Source organism: Salvelinus alpinus, chromosome 38, assembly GCF_045679555.1.
Source record: "Salvelinus alpinus chromosome 38, SLU_Salpinus.1, whole genome shotgun sequence".
NCBI lineage: Eukaryota > Metazoa > Chordata > Actinopteri > Salmoniformes > Salmonidae > Salvelinus > Salvelinus alpinus.
The window spans coordinates 10682747-10706144 of NC_092123.1; the positions used below are offsets into that span (position 1 = coordinate 10682747).

General features: G+C 43.1%; 3 protein-coding genes across 3 annotated transcripts; 2 read left to right on the top strand and 1 right to left on the bottom strand.

The window, feature by feature from the left end:
• The first annotated feature begins 177 nt into the window (after positions 1–177).
• On the top strand, positions 178–4695 carry mdh1b (malate dehydrogenase 1B, NAD (soluble)). Its single transcript, XM_071387554.1, has 10 exons — positions 178–231; positions 358–470; positions 597–731; positions 881–1023; positions 1308–1584; positions 1763–1991; positions 2221–2362; positions 2687–2862; positions 3434–3573; positions 3839–4695. The coding sequence occupies exons 1-10, from the start codon at positions 210–212 to the stop codon at positions 3878–3880; spliced, it is 1419 nt and encodes a 472-aa protein (XP_071243655.1). The 5' UTR covers positions 178–209; the 3' UTR covers positions 3881–4695.
• A 1187-nt stretch (positions 4696–5882) lies between these two features.
• On the top strand, positions 5883–10070 carry LOC139566409 (tubulin beta-4B chain-like). Its single transcript, XM_071387555.1, has 4 exons — positions 5883–6794; positions 7107–7215; positions 8659–8769; positions 8863–10070. The coding sequence occupies exons 1-4, from the start codon at positions 6738–6740 to the stop codon at positions 9921–9923; spliced, it is 1338 nt and encodes a 445-aa protein (XP_071243656.1). The 5' UTR covers positions 5883–6737; the 3' UTR covers positions 9924–10070.
• Positions 9966–23230, bottom strand: LOC139566407 (reticulophagy regulator 2-like). Its single transcript, XM_071387553.1, has 9 exons — positions 22908–23230; positions 22159–22262; positions 21870–21900; positions 21002–21131; positions 20655–20739; positions 19958–20095; positions 17587–17675; positions 16692–16827; positions 9966–13109 (listed from the first exon to the last, which is right to left on the bottom strand). The coding sequence occupies exons 1-9, from the start codon at positions 23153–23155 to the stop codon at positions 12340–12342; spliced, it is 1731 nt and encodes a 576-aa protein (XP_071243654.1). The 5' UTR covers positions 23156–23230; the 3' UTR covers positions 9966–12339.
• Between the last annotated feature and the right edge of the window lie 168 nt (positions 23231–23398).

A 23398-nucleotide genomic window follows, 5' to 3' on the forward strand; every position in this document is an offset into this window, starting at 1 on the left:
TAGTTCTTTGATATTTTAAATATTTATATCCATAATTTGTTTGGAATATTATAGTGAATATGTATTGAATTTTCATATCATATTTAATTACACAATTCAAAAAATATTCAGCTAAACGTAGCGACTTTCGTATAAATCTGTTTCCTATCGGACACAATTATAATAACACCCCTGGTTTCCTAGCAACAACTGACATCCGGCCAACAAACATGGCAAAATTTGTACTTGCTGGTAAGACTTGTTTAAGTTTAGGTTGTATTAGCTATGTAGACATAAATGTCTGACTTACCTAAATGGGAAGAGCTTATGACCTGCTGGCAATGACATTCCGTACATGACAACTTGTTTTTCTCTCAGGCAAGGCAAATTGCCCGTACTTTGCCAAAGCTGAACTTCTTGCAGATTTACTGCAAAGATCTCTGCCAAAGTTCAGCATCCACACGCTCTGCATGCACCCCGATGAGTGGCAGGTAGATGCATTTATTACATTCAGTCAATTCTATTTTCATATGGTCTCTTTACTTTGTCAGTGTGTAGCCTAAACTAGAGATATTCTGTCCAGACAATCTGTGTCACCCTCTCTTTCCACCTCCCAGCAATGGCTGGAAACCACTTGCAAGGAAAATGGCTGGCAGCATGAGCATTCCCCCATGATATGGAGGGAACTGATCAACCGTGGGGGTAAAGGAATGCTTCTAGGGGGCTTCAGCGACTTCCTAGAACATGTACAGGTAATGTTACTACATCACCCTTATTCAAAGATAACAATCAGTCTGGCATTGTTTCAATTATTACTTTGTTGATAATTCCACAATCAGTTGATTCAGCAAGAATAGAAACATCCTGATCAAATCATGTCAAAGTGCTGCTTGTCTTCCAGGCTTACTATGGCATCACCTCAGATATGACGACGGAACTGATGATGAAGATTGCAACAGAGAACCTGCTGACACGGGAGCTGTGCATGAAGGAGGAGGTGTACCATCAGAGCCTCATCAAGCCACTGCACATATGGATCAGCAGGTACGTAGGGTAGCTAGCTGCGTCTCAATGTGAGGCAGGGCTGGGATCAATTCCATTTCAATTGAGTCAATTCGGGAAGGAAAATGACATTTCTATTGCCATTGAAAATATGAAGTAAAAATATTGAAAATGTTTGGCTCAAATATGTTTCTTGTACAGAAGTTATAGGCAGCGAAGCATCCTAATCTACCAGACCAGTTTGTGCTGTCTGCCAACTCCTATGGCTTTAGGCCTACATCACAAACATATTTAACCCACTGTTCCCCTCCTTTGCTACCCTGCAGTGCTCTTAACCCGACCTGCTACATCCTGATCCCCCAGCTGTTTGCCCCTGGGGTATTCCGGGACGCCCCAACCATCAGCCTCCACCTGTTGGATGTGGGGGCCATCGAGGAGGACCTGCAGGGGGTCAGGATGGAGACAGAGGACCTGGCTCTCCCACAGCTCCATAAAGTCACTGTCTACACAGAGCTGGACCAGGCCTTCCAACAAGCACACTTCATCATCCTCCTGGATGACAGTTGGCCTGAGTGTGGAGGGGAGGACGAGGAAGAAAGCAAGGTGTGTAGTTCGAATGGCTCGCTGGGTTAGTTAGAGCACGGTGCAAGCAACACCAGGGTTGTGGGTTGGATTATTGTATCATCCACTCCACATACGCTGAACATGTGTCAGTGTTGACAGTTCTGTAAGTTGCTTTGGATAAAAACATCTGCTAAATTACCATATTATTATTTTTAAGGTGAGGAATGTGTCGGAGCGTTACCAACAGTATGGGCGCCTTATCGACGAAAGGGCGCACAAGAACGTGGCGGTGATTGTGGCTGGGAACTCCTTGGTTAACCTGAAGTGCTCCCTTCTGCTAGAGAACGCTCCCTCGGTTGACAGCGGATGCTTTGTCGGCGTGGCAACTCAACTGGAGTACGAAGCCAGAGCCCACATTGCACAGAAGCTATCTGTGAAGACTGCAGGTAACAAATCAAAATTGTACATTTACATTAATTTTGCTCTTATACAGAGCGACTGAGTCAGTGCATTCAACTAAAGTAGACAACAACAACATATCCCAGTCATTCCAAGTGAAGCGCAATCATTTTTTACCATTATATACTATTATATATGTATCTATAAAATGGATAAACATTTTCACCTTAAATTGGAAAAAACCCTCAAGTGATTCTTCTTTATCGTCTCCGTCAGATGTGACAGATGTCATCGTTTGGGGCAACATCAGCGGCAGTTCCCATGTTGACCTGCAGAGGGCGAAGGTTTTCCAATACGAAGGGGCCATCTGGGGACCATCAGATTTTTCTCAGCCAGTCCTAAAGATGATATATGACAGGTAACTTAACTGATTGCTAAGACATCATTGCCAAATTATGTTTATCAATGAATCTGTACTGTTCTTGCAGTCCAGATCTGTTTGTGCTGTGTAGCCGACTCCTATGGTCATTGTCATGCCAAAATGTCCTTCGGATTTGGCAAGACAGCACAGTCAGATCTGGGACGAAGCTACTGTTCCTGTGCTATTTCATACCTAAATTCAACTACCATAAAATACCAAAATACCACTAAGTTTTGATAATATACCTCCCTGTCATCAGTGCTCTAGTTCTAACACACACATAGTACACCCAAACTTTGAATACTTTTTTTTTTCTCAAAGGAAATGGCTACAGACTGACTTCCTGAATTTGGTCAGTTCCCAACGTGCCACTGTAGCCTCCAAGTCCCAGAGGACCACAGCCATATCAGCCACTAATGGGATCATTGCAGTTCTAAAGGCCTGGAACTGCAACTCTTCTGCTGAGGAGGTCCTCTCCTTAGGCATACTCAGCACAGGTTGGGTCAAAAGTCAATATAGTGACAGTTGCAGATAGGAGGGAATAATACTAGTCTGGTCCCAGATCTGTTTGTGCAGACTTGCCGACTCCTAGAGTCATTGACATGACTTGGCTATAGAAAGACTGCATCATTAAGCCTGATCCTAGATCCGTTTGTGCTGTAACATTAGCATTGACAACAGCCATAGGATTTGGCTATTAAAGCACCTAAAGATCTGGGACCAGGCTATGTAGTCATTTTTATATAATGTGTTCCAGGATAAGTTTCAATGTCACATGCACAAGTAGAGTGAAATGTTTTTCTTGCAAGCTCTAACCCCAACAATGCAGTAATCAATAACAATGTAATACTAAAACTAGCACAAGGTATAACAAAAACAAACAAATAAAAATAAGAACACAAAGAAGTAAGCATACTAAATAAGTGCTGCCTATGAAGCCTATATTCATAAAGTGACCTAAGAGTATGAGTGTCTAAAAGGTCAAACTGATCCTAGATCGGCACTCCTTCTCTAAGACACTTTATGAATAAAGGCCCTGATATCTGTCTTCTCTTGGCCTCTCGGCAGGACAGTACAACCTCCCAGCTGGTGTAGTCTTCTCAATGCCAGTGAGCTTCCAGGATGGTAGATGGTCCGTGTTGTCTGATGTCATCATTGGTGATGAGATGAGGGCCAAACTGCAGATTGCTGCAGACCAACTCAGGGAGGTGAGTATAGTAACTAGGACACAGGTACAGCAATCACATGTCTCATAGCTTAGTATGCTTCTGTGCCAGTGTTTGTAGATTATTTTCCAGGACCTCTTAAGATTTCAATTGAAAACAATTGTGGGGGGACCTGATCTGTACTAATGGTAGGGGAAACATTTGTACTGCATTGCCCTCATTCCTTTGGATTCATTGATTTTTCATGAACCTTTTATTGCAAAGTAATGTTCCATTTGTGTTTCTATTTTGTTTACACTATCCATAGGAGAAAGAGCTTGCATCAAGGACAAGAAAAGACACTGCATGAATTTATACTACTTTCTGAAGCGCTTTCTGTCAGAGTTGTTATGTTTGTTCAAAATAAACAAAAATGGTCTTTATACTTTTTGATAAAGACATCTGACATTCAGTTGCATATTAAAGGTTGAATGTATTTGGTGACTAAATAAATAGTGATGACCTCAATGAATATCATCATCACTGGACTTCTGGTTGCCCCTCTCCCCACTGTATCCTTCTTCCCCACTGCATCCTTCCCCTTCAACTTATTGTTTGACCTATGAAGTTATTTTTACGTAGTTCATGCCATTATCAGATTCCATGTCTGTAAGCCTTATGTAACTGGTGGGGTGTGAATCCAAAAATCAAAGGCTGGAACTCCAAGGTTTTAGTGAGGAATGTTTGCAGAGTTGCATGTCTCATTTTCAAGAGGCTCTTGTCTTCATGCATACCAGCCAAGTGTTCATGTCAGTACTGTAACACAGCACTGGGCTGGCTAGCTCACCATTTGTTCACACTGACACCCTCCTAGTGCTTTTGACTTTTGACTCAAATATGCAAATGCCTGTGGTGAGTTGCAAGTCTAACATATGGCGTGCATTTCCTCTGCGGCAGTCTGTCTGTCTGACAAGGGTCCAAGTGTCCATGGGTTAGAGCAGTGCTTCTCAATTATTTTCTGTTACGCCCCCCAGGAAGAAGTAAACATTTCGCGCCCCCCAACTCTCCGCCGCGACTGTAAATAGTATCATTTGTCTATAAAATTGTTATAAGTACACCTCTGCATAACATTGTATCCTCCATTAAAGAAAACAAAAAAATAAATATAAATCAACTTACAACAAAGAATAACTTTATTAACATTGTTTTTTAGTCTGTAACAGAAAAGACTTAAAGTGCATCAATTTGCCTGAAATTTAAAAAACAATTCAAGTAATTTTTTTGTTGACCATTTGATACTGAAAAATAACATAATCAATAAATAATAATACATTCAAATTGATCAGCAACATTAACTCAGGAGCACAATATATGAAACACTGACCTATAAGACAAAAATGAATAAAACAATTTGTGCTGATTTTTAAAAAATCAAAATGAGGAAGTCAGTTGTTTTTTTTGCAGCACTTGCGTCATCCAGCATGACAGAGACCATGTCTAATGCTGCAGGCAGTATCAGCTCCTCTGCTATGGAGTGGGGTTTTTTGCACTGAGAAATTTGGTACGCCACCTTATATGATGCTAACAGTGCTCGCTGGTTTACTGAAGTAGCATTCACAAAGCGGGACGATTGTTGGCAATATTCGGCACGTTTTCGCTGAAAAAACTCAAGCGGCTTATCAGCGTGATTGGGGTGTAATGTCTTTAAGTGACGCCTTAATTTATTTGGCTTCATGCTGTCCGCTGCCAACATTTTTAGACACAGTAAACATACCGGTCTTTCCTCGTCTCCCACCGTAGTCACAGTGAAGCCAAGCGCTACATACGCGTCGTCATATTTCCTCGTCTTAGCTTTCGGGAGACTTACGTTTGTCTCATTATCTCCGTCTCTCCGCCTTTCTTTTCATCCCTGTTAAATATTTTTCCATGGTGTCTCTTAAGGGTTTGTTATCTGCACTTCATATATCCTGCTGTGTGCTCTTGTTCGGTGCAAAAAAAACTACTCCCTGCGGCAAAAAAAAGCATGTTCCCCCGGGGTCACACGCCCACCTGGCATCGCTCCGAGCCCCCCCAGGGGGGCGCGCCCCACTATTTGAGAAGGACTGGGTTAGAGCAACGGTGTGTATAAGACCTGGATCACTGACGGTGTGCTGTATTGAAGCCACCGCGCAGCCATCTAGCTACTCCTCCCATATAAAAAAATATTTGGAAGCTATATAAATGCATTTATAAATGACTGCATTTGTTTTTTTTACAATTATTATATTAGGCACCTTAATGCATACTTTTAAATGATATATGTGCTAAACATAACAAAAAATGACAGCTTTTGAGGGGGGGGGGGTCCTAATGTTACTTTCCCCACTACAACAACAAAAAATAATAGGTGGTAAATAAAAGTAATTTTGTCCTTAACATTTAATTGAAATACTGTATAATTCCATTCATTTCTATGGAAGACTGCCTACTGGGGAGTGCCTATATGGCTGACCGGTGGCTTCAAAGCCTCTCAATTGCCAATATATAGCATCAGCAATAAAGGATATGTACTCTGACATAGGCTCAGTGGGCTATTCTTTAATTCCCAACCATCAAAACACATAAGAGGCTATAGGCAGCAAAGTGTCTTCCACAGAGCAGTGCCCCTTAAGCAGTGGGATAGTGCCTTGCACAAGGGCCCAACAACAGGTTTGGGCTGTTTTCTGGTGAAGTAGCAGTTTCACATTGGGGTCAAAAAGGAATGGCTTCACACATATGTTGTGTGTGTGCTACATTATGCAATTCTATTTATATCATGGTCCATAGGTAAACACTGCATGTAATAACATATTTTTAAATACAACATATTGTATATATCTATCCATCCACCGCTATCAACTGGCTGCATGTAAAAAAAAACTGGCTGGCGGCCGTCTGTCTTTGCCTGTGCTAGGGTTATAAGGACCATGAAAAAAACAAAAAAATTATATATATACATACACACACAGACATCGTTGCTCACACACCCAAGCATTTATTGCTTTGTATGATAATGATGTAATTTTGATTTAGCCAATGGAATGCATGCAAAGACAAATTCCTCACGTGAGCTGAAGCTAACTTTTCCCTCTCTTTCAACGGCTCGCTCGACTGTAGAAGCTTAGAAAAAGGCGCGTAGTAAAGATTACAGTTGTTGTCAGATGTTTACAAGTGATCTTTATTAATTTTCACGTCAACTCGATTTTAAAATGAGGGAGATTGTTCATCTGCAGGCCGGTCAATGTGGAAATCAGATCGGTGCCAAGGTAAGGCCACTTTTTTATTCAAATGTATTGCAAACGCAGTTGCATTTTCAAAGTAACTAACGTTAACGTTCGCGAGCTAACTTTGTGTCGCTAGCCTGCTCATAAGTTAAGTCCAAACTAAAGTATTTGCAATTTGTTAACCAAAGCTAGCGTTAGCTAGCTAACTATCTGAAATGTGTGGTTGATATGAAGAGTAAAATTTGGTCAATTGTCGATGGCTGCTCGGCGCCTTACTTTAGCTTGCTAGCTATAATGCTATGAGTAACTTTTACCCGCCGACGTGCCACTAACCACTCCATCATACTTTTGCAGTTTTGGGAGGTTATCAGTGACGAACATGGAATAGACCCAACTGGCACTTACCATGGAGATAGCGATCTGCAGCTTGAGAGAATCAATGTGTACTACAATGAGGCAACAGGTAACTAAATGGAAAGGATCCTCTATGTACATAGGTAGCTAACTAAATTGTGATATTTTGAATAAATATAAAACATTAAAGTTGCGAGTTGAAGTGATTTTAAAGTGTATTTGCGCTGGTAGTAGTGTCAAGTATTCAAAAAATGATGCTGTGTTCTCTTTAACTAACACATTGTCACACTGTGTGATGTTAACAAATTAAAATATTGATATCAACCTGTCCAAATTGTAGGATATGCTTCTGTAGTCACATTTTGCAATTGGCTTGCAATCAACTGCAGCAGTTTATTTTATATTTTGATCTGGGCATGTTCCAGCAGCTCAAGCCTCTGTTTATGCGCCAGTTAAGTGAGTTCAGAAAAACTAAGTTTGCATCTTAGAAATAGTTTTCACATTAACCTTATGTCCGAACTCAGATTAAGCTGAATTCAGAATAAAATGGGCCTGATTTCAGACCTTTCATGTAAAAAAGATTAGGGAAATCGTTCTTGCACAGCATGTAGGCTGAATGTTTAAATTGAACTATTATATTAATCTAACTATTCACAATAATTGTATTATTGTGTGCATACTCAGTGCCAACCGTGTTCCTGTTGGTCAGTCCCTAGGATTGGCTCATAACACCAGCCACACACACACTACATGATAAAGACCCCAAAATTCAGACACTGCTAGAACTTTGTTAGACCGTGCGAAGCGGTACTTAAAATCGGCAGACCTAGACCCTGTCACACTGAACGAGCCAAGACATCTGACAATCGTTTATGACCTAAGAATTTGCCCACGATGTGGACGTTTTCTCTAGGGTGGAAAAATAGTGGCATAAGACTGCTAAAATCGTTGTCTGCAAAGTTCTTAACCAGATTCCCAGATTTAACATAACCATAATATCGAAGTAAACTTGGAGTCACGCAACATGGTGTGTGGTCTCCCACTCCGACTCAGAGAAACAATGCCGTTTTAGGCTACAGATGTGATCTTGATGCTCCTTTCCAATAAAGAGGGTCTAATTCTGGTGACCTGATGACTGCTGTTTGACAAATACAAATATTCTCACTCTTATCCATAAATCTCATCATGTAGACTCGCCTACCCGCACTGTATCCGAGCTGTTGGCTAGAGTGCATGTACCAAGACCAGAGTAGGAACATTTGCTATTTAATGCAACAGTTTGACAAAACTATCGGTAGAGTTGAAAATGCGATTGGAAACACATTGAACTTTAAAAAAAATAAATAAATTGGTATATGAAAACTTAAGTGAAAAAGTAAATGTTTTTGTGCACTGTTATCACACTGATTTTTATCCGCAACAAGTCAGTTGTGGAAACTTAACACTGGTGGGAAAATGCACATCTTTTCTTAATGCAGATTTGACAATATTTGCATGAAAATCTGTCACAAATTAGCTGCTGACCCATAATGTGTATGTTAATTTATTTCAGGTGGCAAGTATGTTCCTCGTGCCATTCTAGTTGATCTGGAGCCTGGCACGATGGACTCTGTCCGCTCTGGACCATTTGGCCAAATATTCAGACCGGACAACTTTGTCTTTGGTGAGCAAATGCTTTGAAATTGCAAATTCATTTCACCTTACCATAGTAATATGTCTAGCCTACATCTCATTGCTTACTTTTTGTTGTTTAAAGGACAGAGTGGTGCAGGTAACAACTGGGCAAAGGGCCATTACACTGAGGGAGCAGAGCTGGTCGACTCCGTCCTGGATGTGGTGAGAAAGGAAGCCGAGAGCTGCGACTGTCTTCAGGGTTTCCAGCTCACCCACTCCCTTGGAGGCGGCACGGGCTCTGGCATGGGTACCCTGTTGATTAGCAAGATCCGTGAGGAGTACCCTGACCGCATCATGAACACCTTCAGTGTGGTGCCCTCCCCCAAAGTGTCAGACACCGTGGTGGAGCCCTACAACGCCACCCTGTCTGTGCATCAGCTAGTAGAGAACACTGACGAGACTTACTGCATCGACAACGAGGCCTTGTATGACATCTGCTTTCGCACCCTGAAGCTGACGACTCCCACTTACGGGGACCTCAACCACCTGGTGTCAGCCACCATGAGTGGTGTCACTACATGCCTGCGCTTCCCTGGCCAGCTCAACGCCGACCTACGTAAGCTAGCTGTCAACATGGTCCCATTCCCCCGCCTGCATTTCTTCATGCCAGGCTTTGCCCCCCTCACCAGCAGAGGTAGCCAGCAGTACAGAGCGCTGACGGTGCCCGAACTCACCCAGCAGATGTTCGATGCCAAGAACATGATGGCCGCCTGCGACCCCCGCCACGGCCGTTACCTCACCGTGGCCGCCATCTTCCGTGGCCGCATGTCCATGAAGGAGGTGGACGAGCAGATGCTGAACGTGCAGAACAAGAACAGCAGCTACTTCGTCGAATGGATCCCCAACAATGTCAAGACCGCAGTCTGCGACATCCCACCCCGCGGCCTCAAGATGGCCGCTACCTTCATCGGGAACAGCACGGCCATCCAGGAGCTGTTTAAGCGCATCTCTGAGCAGTTCACAGCCATGTTCCGCCGCAAGGCCTTCCTGCACTGGTACACCGGAGAGGGCATGGACGAGATGGAGTTCACCGAGGCCGAGAGTAACATGAACGACCTGGTGTCTGAGTACCAGCAGTACCAGGATGCCACCGCCGAGGAGGAGGGTGAGTTTGAAGAGGAGGGAGAGGAGGATATGGGTTAGATGGATAAAAGGGATTTAAATCAATTTCAACTGCATTCCATCCCTTGTTTCAGTTCGTTCTTTTAATCTCTTTCACTGCACAAAGAGCTGCTGTCACTGTTTAACCTCTTGTAATTGCAATAAATCTTATCAGCATTTTCAAAACTGGTTTGTGTTCCTTTGTAGATGTAAAAGATCAAATTGATGAGTAGTTTCTGAAAAACAGGAGACAAGATACATTTCTTTACAATAGTACATTTTTTGTTAAGTGCCTTTATAGATCAAGAAGCAGTAAAAGCATAAGCAAACATTTCTATAACACATTTGTTAATATCTTTTTATAGTTAGTTACAGTGGGATTATTGTAAAACAAATGACCTTTTAAATGAAATCACACTAAATTGCCAATGAGTGTTATAGAAATTATATTTAAGCTGCAACATACCAATTGCATGCTTGCTACAAGTCCAAGGTCTTGCTCCCTCCAAGTTGAATTTTTAATGCTTGGTTTTCACATGCAATGTTAAATTGCTCTCATTTTGAGGGAAACTTTTTACAGAAGTGCTTGGAAGGCATTGGCCAGGAAAAAGGTTGGTCTATATTACAATACAGTGCACAGGGACAACTTGGGTTGGGGAACTTTAGGCTAAACATTGGTGGACACCATTTTCTACCTCATTAATTTGCATCTACATATTAGTTTCTATGTGCAACAGTATCTTCCATTGCACAAACTAAAGTACATCCCACTCCTGAGATTCAGATCAGATAGGCACACTCGCAATAAAGCTGTCCCTAGTTAAGTTGAGGGTTGAGCTGAATTCCCACTAGTAACCAATTTATGAAATGAAGAATTCCCATCATTGTTACATAGGACCTAGGTAACATACCTTTTTGACAGAGATAATGCAATGCATGTATTCCTATTACTTTCAATCATTTGTCATAGCGAATGGCAGTTGTATGTGGGATTGCCATGACAAAACCTGCATTATGAACCTTCTTTAGATGTTAGGTACCTAGTCTCTAGACAGACTGGTTGCCTCCCACAGTGTTACAAATGTTTTGCCCTAGGTCTGGGATTTTCAAGAGTATTAAGTACCCAGAACATTTTCAAGTTGTACACATATTAAGCAATTGGTGGTGGTGAAGTAGCACTTGCATTCATTTACAAACATTACAGAATACAACTAACAAAATATAGACCGTTGAGATGTTGACGATGAGCAATTGAAAAGGTTGTCAGCATACCACAGTAAGTATGTTTTGTATGGGTAAAGAAATATTTTTTACCATCACCTGGTTTGAGGATAATAAATAAAAAAATACACACTAAAATTCAAAGATCTATTGTAAATTATTGTTTGTGAGATTTCACAATTTCGCTGAGTGTGGAACTTACTTGAGGGGCTTGCTGGTCATTAAATTGCCTTCAATAAAACTCCCAAACATACGTATTTGTGCCTACAATGTCCAATACACCCTAAATTTCAAAGACCTATTATTGTGAATCTGAAATGTAATTTTAATAGATGGTTAAAATAGATGGCATAAATCCTTTGTGTATGGCTAATAACTACAGTACTAAGTTTTGTTTGGGAGACTTCACAATTGAGTGCTGAACTTACTTGAGGGGTTGCTGGTTAATAAACTGCCTTCAATAAAACTCCCAAATGTACGTATTTGTGCCTACATGATGAAAACGTGTGATTTGCTAAAGATCTAAATCCATTGCAGATTGTAGAATCGACTTGGGTTACTGACCATAGAGAATCTTTATTACTTTCAAATTCCCATATGACGACAATAGATTTCCATTAAACTGACCATTAAATAAAATAATTTATCATATATATTAATATAATCAAAAACAAAAACCTTATCTTTCTCTCAAAGAATCCATCTACATATAATCTGTTAATCATTTCCTTCAAGAAGGGTGGGTGTAGAACCCTATAGGCTGGTCCCATTGCAGATTGTGCTGTAATATACCCAACTCCATTTGGCATTACAACATACAGCACAAACATATCTGGGACGAAGCTCCACCAAACCGTTCTCCTGCCACCCAAACATATTACTAGTAGCTCCCAAAACTCAGATGGCTTGTTCCCTTGGTTAAACGCAATAAAAGCCTGTCAAACACAGGTGCCATCAAGCCCAAGCAACAAGTTCGATCCCAAATGGCACCCTATTACAGCTATAGTGCACTACTTTTGACCAGAGCCCTATGGGCCCTGGTAAAAGGTAGGGCACTATAAAGGGAATAGGGTGCCATTTGGACTAATCCACAGTGATCGTGTGATGGCAGAATCAACCACAGTGATCTCAATCACTAACCAACTGCCACTAACCACAGACACTTTGATAAGTGTACATATATATCTGTATATCTACATAAAACAAAAACAGTAGGGTATGAGCGGTGATGAGGACGCTAGAAGGATTCCGGTTGGTGCGTTGGAGATGGGGGTGTGTCTGCGGGAGTGGCCACTCCCACTACCCCCTGTCCATCAGGACTGAGAAGACCCTCGTCCATCTGCTCCAGTTCACTTTGGTTCAGAATCTCAAAGTCCTCGTCCTCGGTCGGTACAAACATGTCATCCGGCATCTCCTCGGCACTCCTCTCAGACTCCGCAGCGACCACATCCTGGTCCTTTTCTGCCTCCTCTGTCTCGGCGACAGGGGCGGGGGGGCTTTCCAGGGCGCTGGGGGGCATGTCGGTGGGCAGGGAATCTGCGATGGATGGGCCCTTGCTTGCGTCGGTGCGTAGCAGGGCCGACAGAGTGTTCTGCACCACGGTGGAGATTGCCGTGTTCACGATCTCCTCACTCAGGGCTTCCAGTGACTGCCTCGGGGCCTGAGATTCCCCTTCCCCCCCATGCACCACCACCTCCGCTCTCCCAGCACCCAGCAGTGGTCCCTGGTCCCCACCTGGCGGCCGTCCATGTCCATTGAAGTGTGTGTTGACAAAGTGGAGCGGGGAGGCCAGGTGCTGGATGAGGAGGCTGGCGGGGCTCATGGGCTCCCCCTCCGAGTTCTCTCTTCCCCCAGCCGCGGCCCTGTCCCCTTGGCCCTGACCGGGGCCACGCAATGGGAAGTGGAGGAGGCTGTGCTCGATGGGGAACTCGTCAATCGAGGGGAATTCAGGTAGGTCCCTTAGGAAGGCCTCCTCTGGGTCACTGTGCACACTCTGCTGGTCCAGGTCTAAACAGTCACAGGAGAGAGAGAGGATGGGGTTAAAGGTAGTCAGCAATGCGTGAAGTAAATCGCAATATTGGGTTGACTTCGAAGAATGTGAATCGCAAGGCTGAACTTCTCTGCCGTTTTGGTCCAGCAGCTGTCACATTGCAGCAGCTTAAAGCTCGCCTGCACATGGCAAGATATTTTTTGCGAGTGAATATCTACAATATCCTGAGTAGCCATTTAATATGCAGTGAAAATGTAATTCTGAAATATAGTGAATGAGGAAGGAGTCAACAGCATACAGTTGAAGTCGGAAGTTAACATGCACTTTGGCCAAGTACATTTAAACTCAGTTTCACAATTCCTGACATTTAATCCTAGTAAAAAATCCCTGTTTTAGGTCAGTTAGAATCACCACTTCATTTTAAGAATGTGAAACGTCAGAATAATAGTAGAGAAAATTATTTACATTCAATTAGTATTTGGTAGCATTGCCATTAAATTGTTTAACTTGGGTCAAACGTTTTGGGTAGCCTTCCACAAGCTTCCCACAATAAGTTGGGTGAATTTTGGCCCAGTCCTCCTGACAGAGCTGGTGTAACTGAGTCAGGTTTCTAGGCCTCCTTGCTCGCACACACTTTTTTAGTAATGCCCACAAATTTCCTATGGGATTGAGGTCAGGGCTTTGTGATGGCCACTCCAATACCTTGACTTTGTTGTCCTTAAGCCATTTTGACACAATTTTGGAAGTATGCTTGGGGTCATTGTCCATTTGGAAGACCCATTTGCAACCAAGCTTTAACTTCCTGACTGATGTCTTAAGATGTTGCTTCAATATATCCACATAAGTTTCCTACCTCATGATGCCATCTATTTTGTGAAGTGCACCAGTCCCTCCTGCAGCAAAGCACCCTCACAACATGATGCTGCCACCCCGGTGCTTAGAGGCACTGAGTTTGAAGGTAGGCCTTGAAATACACTGCTCAAAAAAATAAAGGGAACACTTAAACAACACAATGTAACTCCAAGTCAATCACACTTCTGTGAAATCAAACTTTCCACTTAGGAAGCAACACTGATTGACAATAAATGTCACATGCTGTTGTGCAAATGGAATAGACAAAAGGTGGAAATTATAGGCAATTAGCAAGACACCCCCAAAAAAGGAGTGATTCTGCAGGTGGTGACCACAGACCACTTCTCAGTTCCTATGCTTCCTGGCTGATGTTTTGGTCACTTTTGAATGCTGGCGGTGCTCTCACTCTAGTGGTAGCATGAGACGGAGTCTACAACCCACACAAGTGGCTCAGGTAGTGCAGCTCATCCAGGATAGCACATCAATGCGAACTGTGGCAAGAAGGTTTGCTGTGTCTGTCAGCGTAGTGTCCAGAGCATGGAGGCGCTACCAGGAGACAGGCCAGTACATCAGGAGACGTGGAGGAGGCCGTAGGAGGGCAACAACCCAGCAGCAGGACCGCTACCTCCGCCTTTGTGCAAGGAGGAGCACTACCAGAGCCCTGCAAAATGACCTCCAGCAGGCCACAAATGTGCATGTGTCTGCTCAAACGGTCAGAAACAGACTCCATGAGGGTGGTATGAGGGCCCGACGTCCACAGGTGGGGGTTGTGCTTACAGCCCAACACCGTGCAGGACGTTTGGCATTTGCCAGAGAACACCAATATTGGCAAATTCGCCTTTGGCGCCCTGTGCTCTTCACAGATGAGAGCAGGTTCACACTGAGCACATGAGCACATGTGACAGACGTGACAGAGTCTGGAGACGCCGTGGAGAACGTTCTGCTGCCTGCACCATCCTCCAGCATGACCGGTTTGGCGGTGGGTGAGTCATGGTGTGGGGTGGCATTTCTTCGTGGGGCCGCACAGCCCTCCATGTGCTCGCCAGAGGTAGCCTGACTGCCATTAGGTACCGAGATGAGATCCTCAGAGCCCTTGTGAGACCATATGCTGACACATGCACATTTGTGGCCTGCTGGAGGTCATTTTGCAGGGCTCTGGTAGTGCTCCTCCTTGCACAAAGGCGGAGGTAGCGGTCCTGCTGCTGGGTTGTTGCCCTCCTACGGCCTCCTCCACGTCTCCTGATGTACTGGCCTGTCTCCTGGTAGCGCCTCCATGCTCTGGACACTACGCTGACAGACACAGCAAACCTTCTTGCCACAGTTCGCATTGATGTGCCATCCTGGATGAGCTGCACTACCTGAGCCACTTGTGTGGGTTGTAGACTCCGTCTCATGCTACCACTAGAGTGAGAGCACCGCCAGCATTCAAAAGTGACCAAAACATCAGCCAGGAAGCATAGGAACTGAGAAGTGGTCTGTGGTCACCACCTGCAGAATCACTCCTTTTTTGGGGGTGTCTTGCTAATTGCCTATAATTTCCACCTTTTGTCTATTCCATTTGCACAACAGCATGTGACATTTATTGTCAATCAGTGTTGCTTCCTAAGTGGACAGTTTGATTTCACAGAAGTGTGATTGACTTGGAGTTACATTGTGTTGTTTAAGTGTTCCCTTTATTTTTTTGAGCAGTGTACATCCACAGGTACACCTCCAATTGACTCAAATTATGTCAATTAGCCTATCAGAAACTTCTAAAGCCATGACATAATCCAAGCTGTTTAATGGCACAGTCAATTTAGCGTATGTAAACTTCTGACCCACTGGAATTGTGATACAGTGAATTATAAGTGAAATAATCTGTCTGTAAACAATTGTTGGAAAAAAGACTTGTGTCATGCACAAAGTAGATGTCCTAACCGACTTGCCAAAACTATAGTTTGTTAACAAGAAATTTGTGGAGTGGTTAAAAAACGAGTTTTAATGACTCCAACCTAAGTGTATGTAAACTTCCGACTTCAACTGTATGTCTAACATCGGGTTATATGCTAGGGACGGGCATTTGAAATGATTTCACGATTAGAATAATATTTATTTTCTTCAGATACTCTTTAAAACATGTATTTAGACTTATTTTTAAAACTTCAATGGAGACCTGCTTGCGTAACTTGAGAGCCGGTGCACTTGCGCTCTGCTTAGAAGGGTGGGGGAGGGGCGATAGGGGAGCAGGGTGTGTGTGACAGTCTGTGTGGGGCACGGAGGAGGGAGAGAAAGTTGGCAAACCGACACACGCTTAGTTAGATAACTTATGGCAGCAACAAGTTTGTCTATCATACCATCTGCTAGTGTCTGTCTTGACTGCATCTAATCTTTGTAAAGAAACTAGCTCCAGTAGCCAGCTAAATTAGCCAGCTAACTAGCTAAAATAGCATGGCTAATTGAGGCATCCTTGTTTACAACAACTTCATTCATATGAGACAACAGCCTACCAGTTGGTTGATCATTGTAACCCAATTCAATTTTGCATTGAATAGAAATCTCCCACTTCATTTGCTACACATGGGGCCTCTGACTGTGGTGCCGCTTTGATTGACCGACAATAACAACACGCTAGGCGAGTATTTTTTAATGAGGCAAAACATTTTTGCTTCGGTTTGCACTAATGAATACACACCATTCCTTTTCTTTTGAATCCAAGTTGCACAGGACAGATACTTTGGAGGAAGGGCCTGCTGTGCTTGGGTACCTACCTTCACAGACGTCTGTGAGCTGTGGGGTGGTAGCTCTGGATACGGAAAAACCCCCACTCTCCAAAATGGATGCTTCCTCGTCAGACAGCTCCGAGTCGGTGATGGCCATTGCCAGGGCTGTGGTCTTTGCATCCACCTGACCAATGACATGGTACAATTGAATGACATCACCATTGCTCTTTAGTGAAAGGCTCTCGACAGAACCCATTCTAGAGCCCAATTAGGTCATTACAAAGTCAAGCCATAATATTTTCTTATCCTCTCAATTGTGAGGAAATGTCAACAAACATGAATTAAACCACATTCTGTAAAAAACTAAAACAAATATTTAGCCTTTCATTGAGGGGAATATCTTGGTTGAGTACAAATAATCTCTCATTCCTCCTGAAGTGTGCGCTTGTTCTATTCCAGACATATGTAAAAGCATTGGATTTAAAGGTATAGGCTAGAGGGAGTTTCCATTAACGTTCATTTCCTTTCAAATCCATAAGGGGAAGTGAACATGTGCATATTGCTGGGGAGAAAGGAAAGATTATCGGCACGCAACACTCTAATTCTGAATCAGCCAAACCATTGAATCAGCAAAATGATTTGACAAGTCTCATGGAATCTAGGCTGAATGATAGAACAGCTATTTCCATGTTAAAATGTCATTTTCTCCATTGTTTTCGATAGTAGACCTGAAATTTGCTCAGTGACAACATTTTTTGAGGGAACATTGCCCCCAACCCTAATTCTAACCTTAATAGCCTTTTTCCCCTTGTGGGGGCCGACAAAATGTCCCCAGTTGGTCCACTTTTTGTTCTGGTCCCCACAAGTATAGGTAAATATGTCCACACAAACAACACACGGTTCTAGTGCCCTGGTGCAAGATGGCAGACAATGTGGTGCTTACCAGGGGGGCAAAGCAGGACAGCTCCTCCTCGCTCTCGCTCTCTGTCTCAGCCCTGGGCTCATCCCCTTCCTCCACCTCCTTCTTCACCTCTGCAACACACGCACACAGTTTAAAAGGGTAACTGCAGGATCCAAGAAGTTGAATTTAAGACATTTAAAATGTCACTTGGCGTACAATTTAATACAAATTGAGGTCTGCGCGCGCCACACCAGCTAATATACTTCTCCAGAAATGAGCCCATTTAAGCAACAGTCGTATTTTTAGGGCTGTCTCTTTCAAAGGTGGCTCATTATCAGGCAGGTGTGCTATTTCAGCAACGAGCCTGACGAATGTAGTAGTTTAGTGGCTACTGGCTAGACTAGGTGGCTGAAGCATGGGGTTGCCCATCTGCATTTGTTAGGCTACCCCAATGGACTAATCATCAACTAAGTTTCCAGAATTTTGGCTTCTATTTCAATACCAGCTTAGTACATTGATACTCAATACCATAACGATTAAAAAAATGCCTTAAAAAATGTCAAATATACAGCACTGTTACTATATAAAACACATGGTCAACCAGAGCTAGGCCACTAGGTGTGCAGGCTTTTGATCCAGCACTGCTCAAACACACCCGAGTCAGCTTAACAAGGTCGATTTGTAGAATCTGGTTTGTTAGAGTGGGGCTGGAACAAATGTCTACACACACAGTAGCTCTTCTGGGGGTATTATGCTATAACAGACTACAACCAAAAAGGTGAAGAAAACAACTCCCTCATTAAATGAATCAGGTATCCAATGGTTATACTTGGTTATGTGCAATTTTTCAAAATAGGATCCAGAATAATTTGATATTTTTGTCTCTTTAGAGGTGAATTTTCCTGTATATTTGTTGTACATATTGGCCTAGGTGATAGACTAAGCTACATCATTTACCAACTGAGGAAGTGGGAACTCAAAGCACATTAGCGAGATTGCTAAATCTAAATACGATATTGTTTCTTTAGCCACGCAATTGATCGAACAGTAAATGTAATGTCCTACAAAAACGTTTCATTGGTAGCCTACTTGATGCACTCATCGCAAATGGTGCGCTCCGCTCCGTTGGGGAATCATCTCAATTACATACTGCGTTTGTAAAGTGTTTTTTTTTCCTTTATATTGACAGTTCCAAAATAAGTGTTACTCAAATAAAGCTGAGACTCTTTTAACAACAGTAACAGTAGTTGTTTGAAAAACTGTCTTTCAGGCAATTATATTTCTAAATGTTGCTCAACTTTCAGTGTGCTTGCGCTTATCAGAATACATCTCTCCCTTCCCCTTGTGTGCAAAGAGGGGAGCGGGAGTGAGAGCCAGCAGCGAAACAGGGACAGGACAGATACTTTCATTGCAGGAAGCAGGTTAATCAAATAATGGTTTTAGCAGGACTGTTGTGTAGCCTAATCACCGAAATTACAAACATAAGCAAAATTGCTTCGGTACGAGGAGGGCGTCTAATTTTCGGTTTATCGTCCCAGCTCTAGTTAGTGTCGTCTATCAAATGGCATAGGCTACCTTGCTCTCTCTGGCAACGATGCGACACAGAGGCTCACATGTGAATAGGTCTTGAAAGAGTATTACTTGACGTTCAATTGTGTGTTTTTCCGCGGTGGCAACAATTAACGGAAACACTGTAGTCATCTCTGTTGCATTTAAGACCTTTGAAAGCACAATTTAAGACCTTTAAGGATCCGTGGAAACCCTAATCCTTACATGTCTGAAAATACATTTGCTCCAGCTGCCACACTAGTGGCACAAACCGGGAGGAGAACAATTTCCCAGTGTTGGGTTCTGAGAATAGGAAATAAACTTATTCATGTCACTGATGGAGTGCTGAGGTTTAGAGGGTCTACACCACAAGTTAATGGTTATAGGAGGAAGGTATATAGTGTGTGCAATTAAGCTTGGAACGTGTTGAGTGCAGGGATCGATTACATGTGGCAGGCATTGATAAGGGGAGAGACCCATGGATTAGTGATGGGGGGGTAGAGGTCAGGTCACCTTAAGGGAGAAATAAAAGTTCATGGCCTGTATCACTAGTGTCATGCCTAGCAGTAAAGAATTGTTTGTACAGATGTGTTGGAGGAGACTCCGCCTATGAGGAACGGTTAAATATCAGTGCTTGTGTGAAAATGTTTTTGTCTGAATGCAGCTATATTGACCCTCTGGGCAGAATAAACTTGGTTAAGCTTTCATCATGTCTGTTGAGTGTTTTACTCGGAGAATTAGAACCTAACACCAGGCAACCCTGACGTTCAGTGTTCACAGCCAGAGAGGGGACCTGGTGACGTGAATGGCGGCAGGGCAAACACACATGCACCATCAAACACACACACACACAGTGTAAACTCACTCCTCTTATCGTGCTTGTGGTGCTGCGTGTCTCCCTTCATGCTGTAGTCCAGTTTCATCAGGATGGGCTCCAGGCCCGTGTACATCCGCTGGATCAGCTCGTGGTACACCACCAGAGGCCATACCAACACACTCAGCGCTGGGCACAGGACAAAAAACAACCCCAACATGGCACTTAAGTGGCTTTTGACTCACCATGGCAAGTGCAGCATCCGAAATGGCACCCTTTTGCCTACATAGTGCACTACGTTTGATCAGAGCCCATAGAGTTCTGGTCAAAAATAGTGCACTATATAGCGAATAGGGTGCCATTTGGAATGCAGACAATCTTTAGTTTAACCAGAGAAAGGGATATACTTCAGGGTCGTATTCATTAGTGAACACCGTAGCGAAACCATTTACTCCAAACGCTACAACTTTGCAAATGTCTGACTACTGTGTGCACTATTGACTACGACCCTGGAATAGCGAGCGTCACAAATGGCCAAATCACAATACATTTCTAGGTTGGGGAATGGCAACACTATAAATGGTGGTATGAAGGTTGCATTTAGAAGTTATTGGCAATAACTTTGGTTGGCAATTGTTATGCAGTAGCACTGCTTTTCTTACAGACAACCACACCCATTGGCATACTGGTTGGTTGGTTGCCTTTGTGAAAAACAAGGAAAAAGGATTGAAAACGCAAGGCAGCTCACCGATGATATAGGATATCATGATTCCTGGTACGTAGTGTCCCACCACGGCGAGCACAGAACAACCACAGCACATCATGGCACAGAACTGGAGGGAGAAAAATCATAAGGTGAATGCACCAATTTGTAAGTCGCTCTGGATAAGAGCGTCTGCTAAATGACTTAAATGTAAATGTAAGAAAAGAGGCACTTAACAGTATGGTAATTTAGCAGCTGCTTTAATACACTTCAACCTACAGATACCAGCTGACATAATCAGTATATGTGGCCAACGTGGAAATCGAACCCACAACCCTGATGTTGGAGGCAATGAGCTCTAACCCACTGAGCCGCCATCAAACCCAACATACCTTTCCGTGGTTCTGCCTTTTGTACTGCAGCATCTCCTGGACGTAGAGGCAGCAGTAGAGGTAGCTCTCCACCAGGTGGAAACTGAGCTCTGGAATGCTGAGGAGCCGGGGTTGCATATTCATGGTCTCTCTGCAGTCAGAGAAAGAGTCCGTGGGATTAACAAATGAACACAAGCAGTACTAAGCCAGACCTAAAAAGCTTCAAGCGTCTCAGAGTAGGAGTGCTTATAATAATAGATAGGGTGAGCCTGATCCTAGATCAGCTCTTCTACTACTCTTTATAAATATGTGCCCTGGTGCTATTGACAGGTACAGAGCACCAAACAAGTAGGGAAAACACCTGAATAATCACATGAGTCACTAGAACAGTAAAGTGCTTGAAGGTGTTATAGGAGCAGGGTGGAGTAGGATGTGTTTAAAGGCCCGGTACAGTCAAAAATCGTGATTTTCCTCTGTTTTATATACACATTTCCACACTATGAGGTTGGAATAATACTGTGATATTGTGCAAATGATGATAATGCCCTTTTAGTGTAAGAGCCATTTGAAAAGACTGCCTGAAATTTCAGCCTTCAATGGTGACATCTCCATGCAGTAACTGAATGAATAAACCAATAAGAAAAAGTTCCAAACCTCTCTGCCAACAACAACTAATGTTACATTTCCCCTCCCCACTCAGACCACTCCCAGACAGTCCTAGCTAAATTCTTGTTGATTAATCGCTCTTGGCTAAGAAGTTATTTGTTTATTTTTGTACTATTTCAATTGAAAAAACAATCACATTAAGGTACTTAATTGTTACCCAGAAATGATTTGACACAGATTAAAAACAGCTGCATTGGACCATTAATTGAGTCAAGATGTGTACCTTTCCATTGGGTTAGCCTCAGGATACTGAACTGTAGTGGAGAGAGTAGACAGGAGAGATTTTTTTCATCTAAGTCCAACATCATCAACAATACATTTTAGACCTCATAGAATAGGCTTGGTAATCAAAGTCATCAGAACAATGACATGTAAAAATCCAATCCAAATCATTCAACCATCTTATCAAAGCGTGACCTATACTAGCATTTCAGACTTCACACTGACCCCCGGGGTCAGGGGTGGGTGTGGCATGAGTAATGCATGCATGCACCTACTATGAACTTACTTACCGGTTGTAAGAGGTATTTTATGCTTCCATCTCTCCAGCTGCATGAGCCCTAGAATGGAAAGGCTCAGGAGGAAGAGAGGACGCAGGGACGTCGAAGACAGAAGCCTGTAAAACACACATGAAAACAACCCATGCCATTTTAAAATGTTCCTAGCTATTTACTAACGTTAAGTAGCTAGCTAGCCACTAGAGTGAATAGGCTGTCAGCTACCCCCCTGTCCTGGTTCAGGACAATACATGAAACAAGAACTGTCAACTTGGCCACGTTCAGTTGTCAAAACGTTGCAGATATACATGCCATGAATACAGCCATCATGATTCCTTGGTCTACATGTCGGAGAGGCATGTTTGTTATACATTTTCACAATTCTATCTGAACGCTCCAAAAAGTCTTGTTAGCAAGGTAGGTAGATTTGACAGCTGTCAACTAGGTACTGTTATTTCAAAGACAGCTAACTTGTAGCTAATGTATGGTATTTGGCTAAACGTTAATAATTTAATTGATACTAGTAGGGTACATTTTGGCATACCAAACTACCAATTGACAGCGTTAAATAGCCACCTAGCTAGCGTCACTATCGTCCAAGGGATTATCGATGTCTCGCTGTCATTCAATCTAGCTGCACTACAGCAAGTATCTAGCTAGCGTTACTACTACCAAGCTAAAACAACAGTAGCTACAGTGCATCTTCCTATTCAGTGCAACATAACGGATTACATGAGTGATTCTTACTAATGATTTAGCATTACCAGAACAAGGTGTTCAGCGTGAGCGCAACAAAGATGCTGTAGAGCGGCCTTTCCCAAACAAGCAGCCTCTGCACCCATAACAGCAAAGGCTCATATTGCGATAGCCAGCCTTGGAGACGCTCTCGCAGTTGCACGAGCTCAGGGTTCCCATCCCCGCATACTGGCTCTGATCCTCCGGCAGGGAACAGGTCCTCGAGGACGGAAGAGGAAGAAACAGAGGGGCGTCTAGCCTCCTCTCCGCTCGCCATTTTTTCCCCCACTTTGTTATGTTGTTTTGGTGATCACGGGGTATGGATAGGCGCATAGATCCACGCAGGCCCGTCATGGATAACAAAAAAAAAGTACCGATGTTACTGGTCGTCACTAGTTACCACAGCCACAAAGTCATAAACCCCGCCCATTTCTACAATTGCTCTTCTTAAAATGTGATTTTAACCCTAACCTCAACCACACTGATAATCTTATGCCTAACCTTTAAATTAAGACCAACA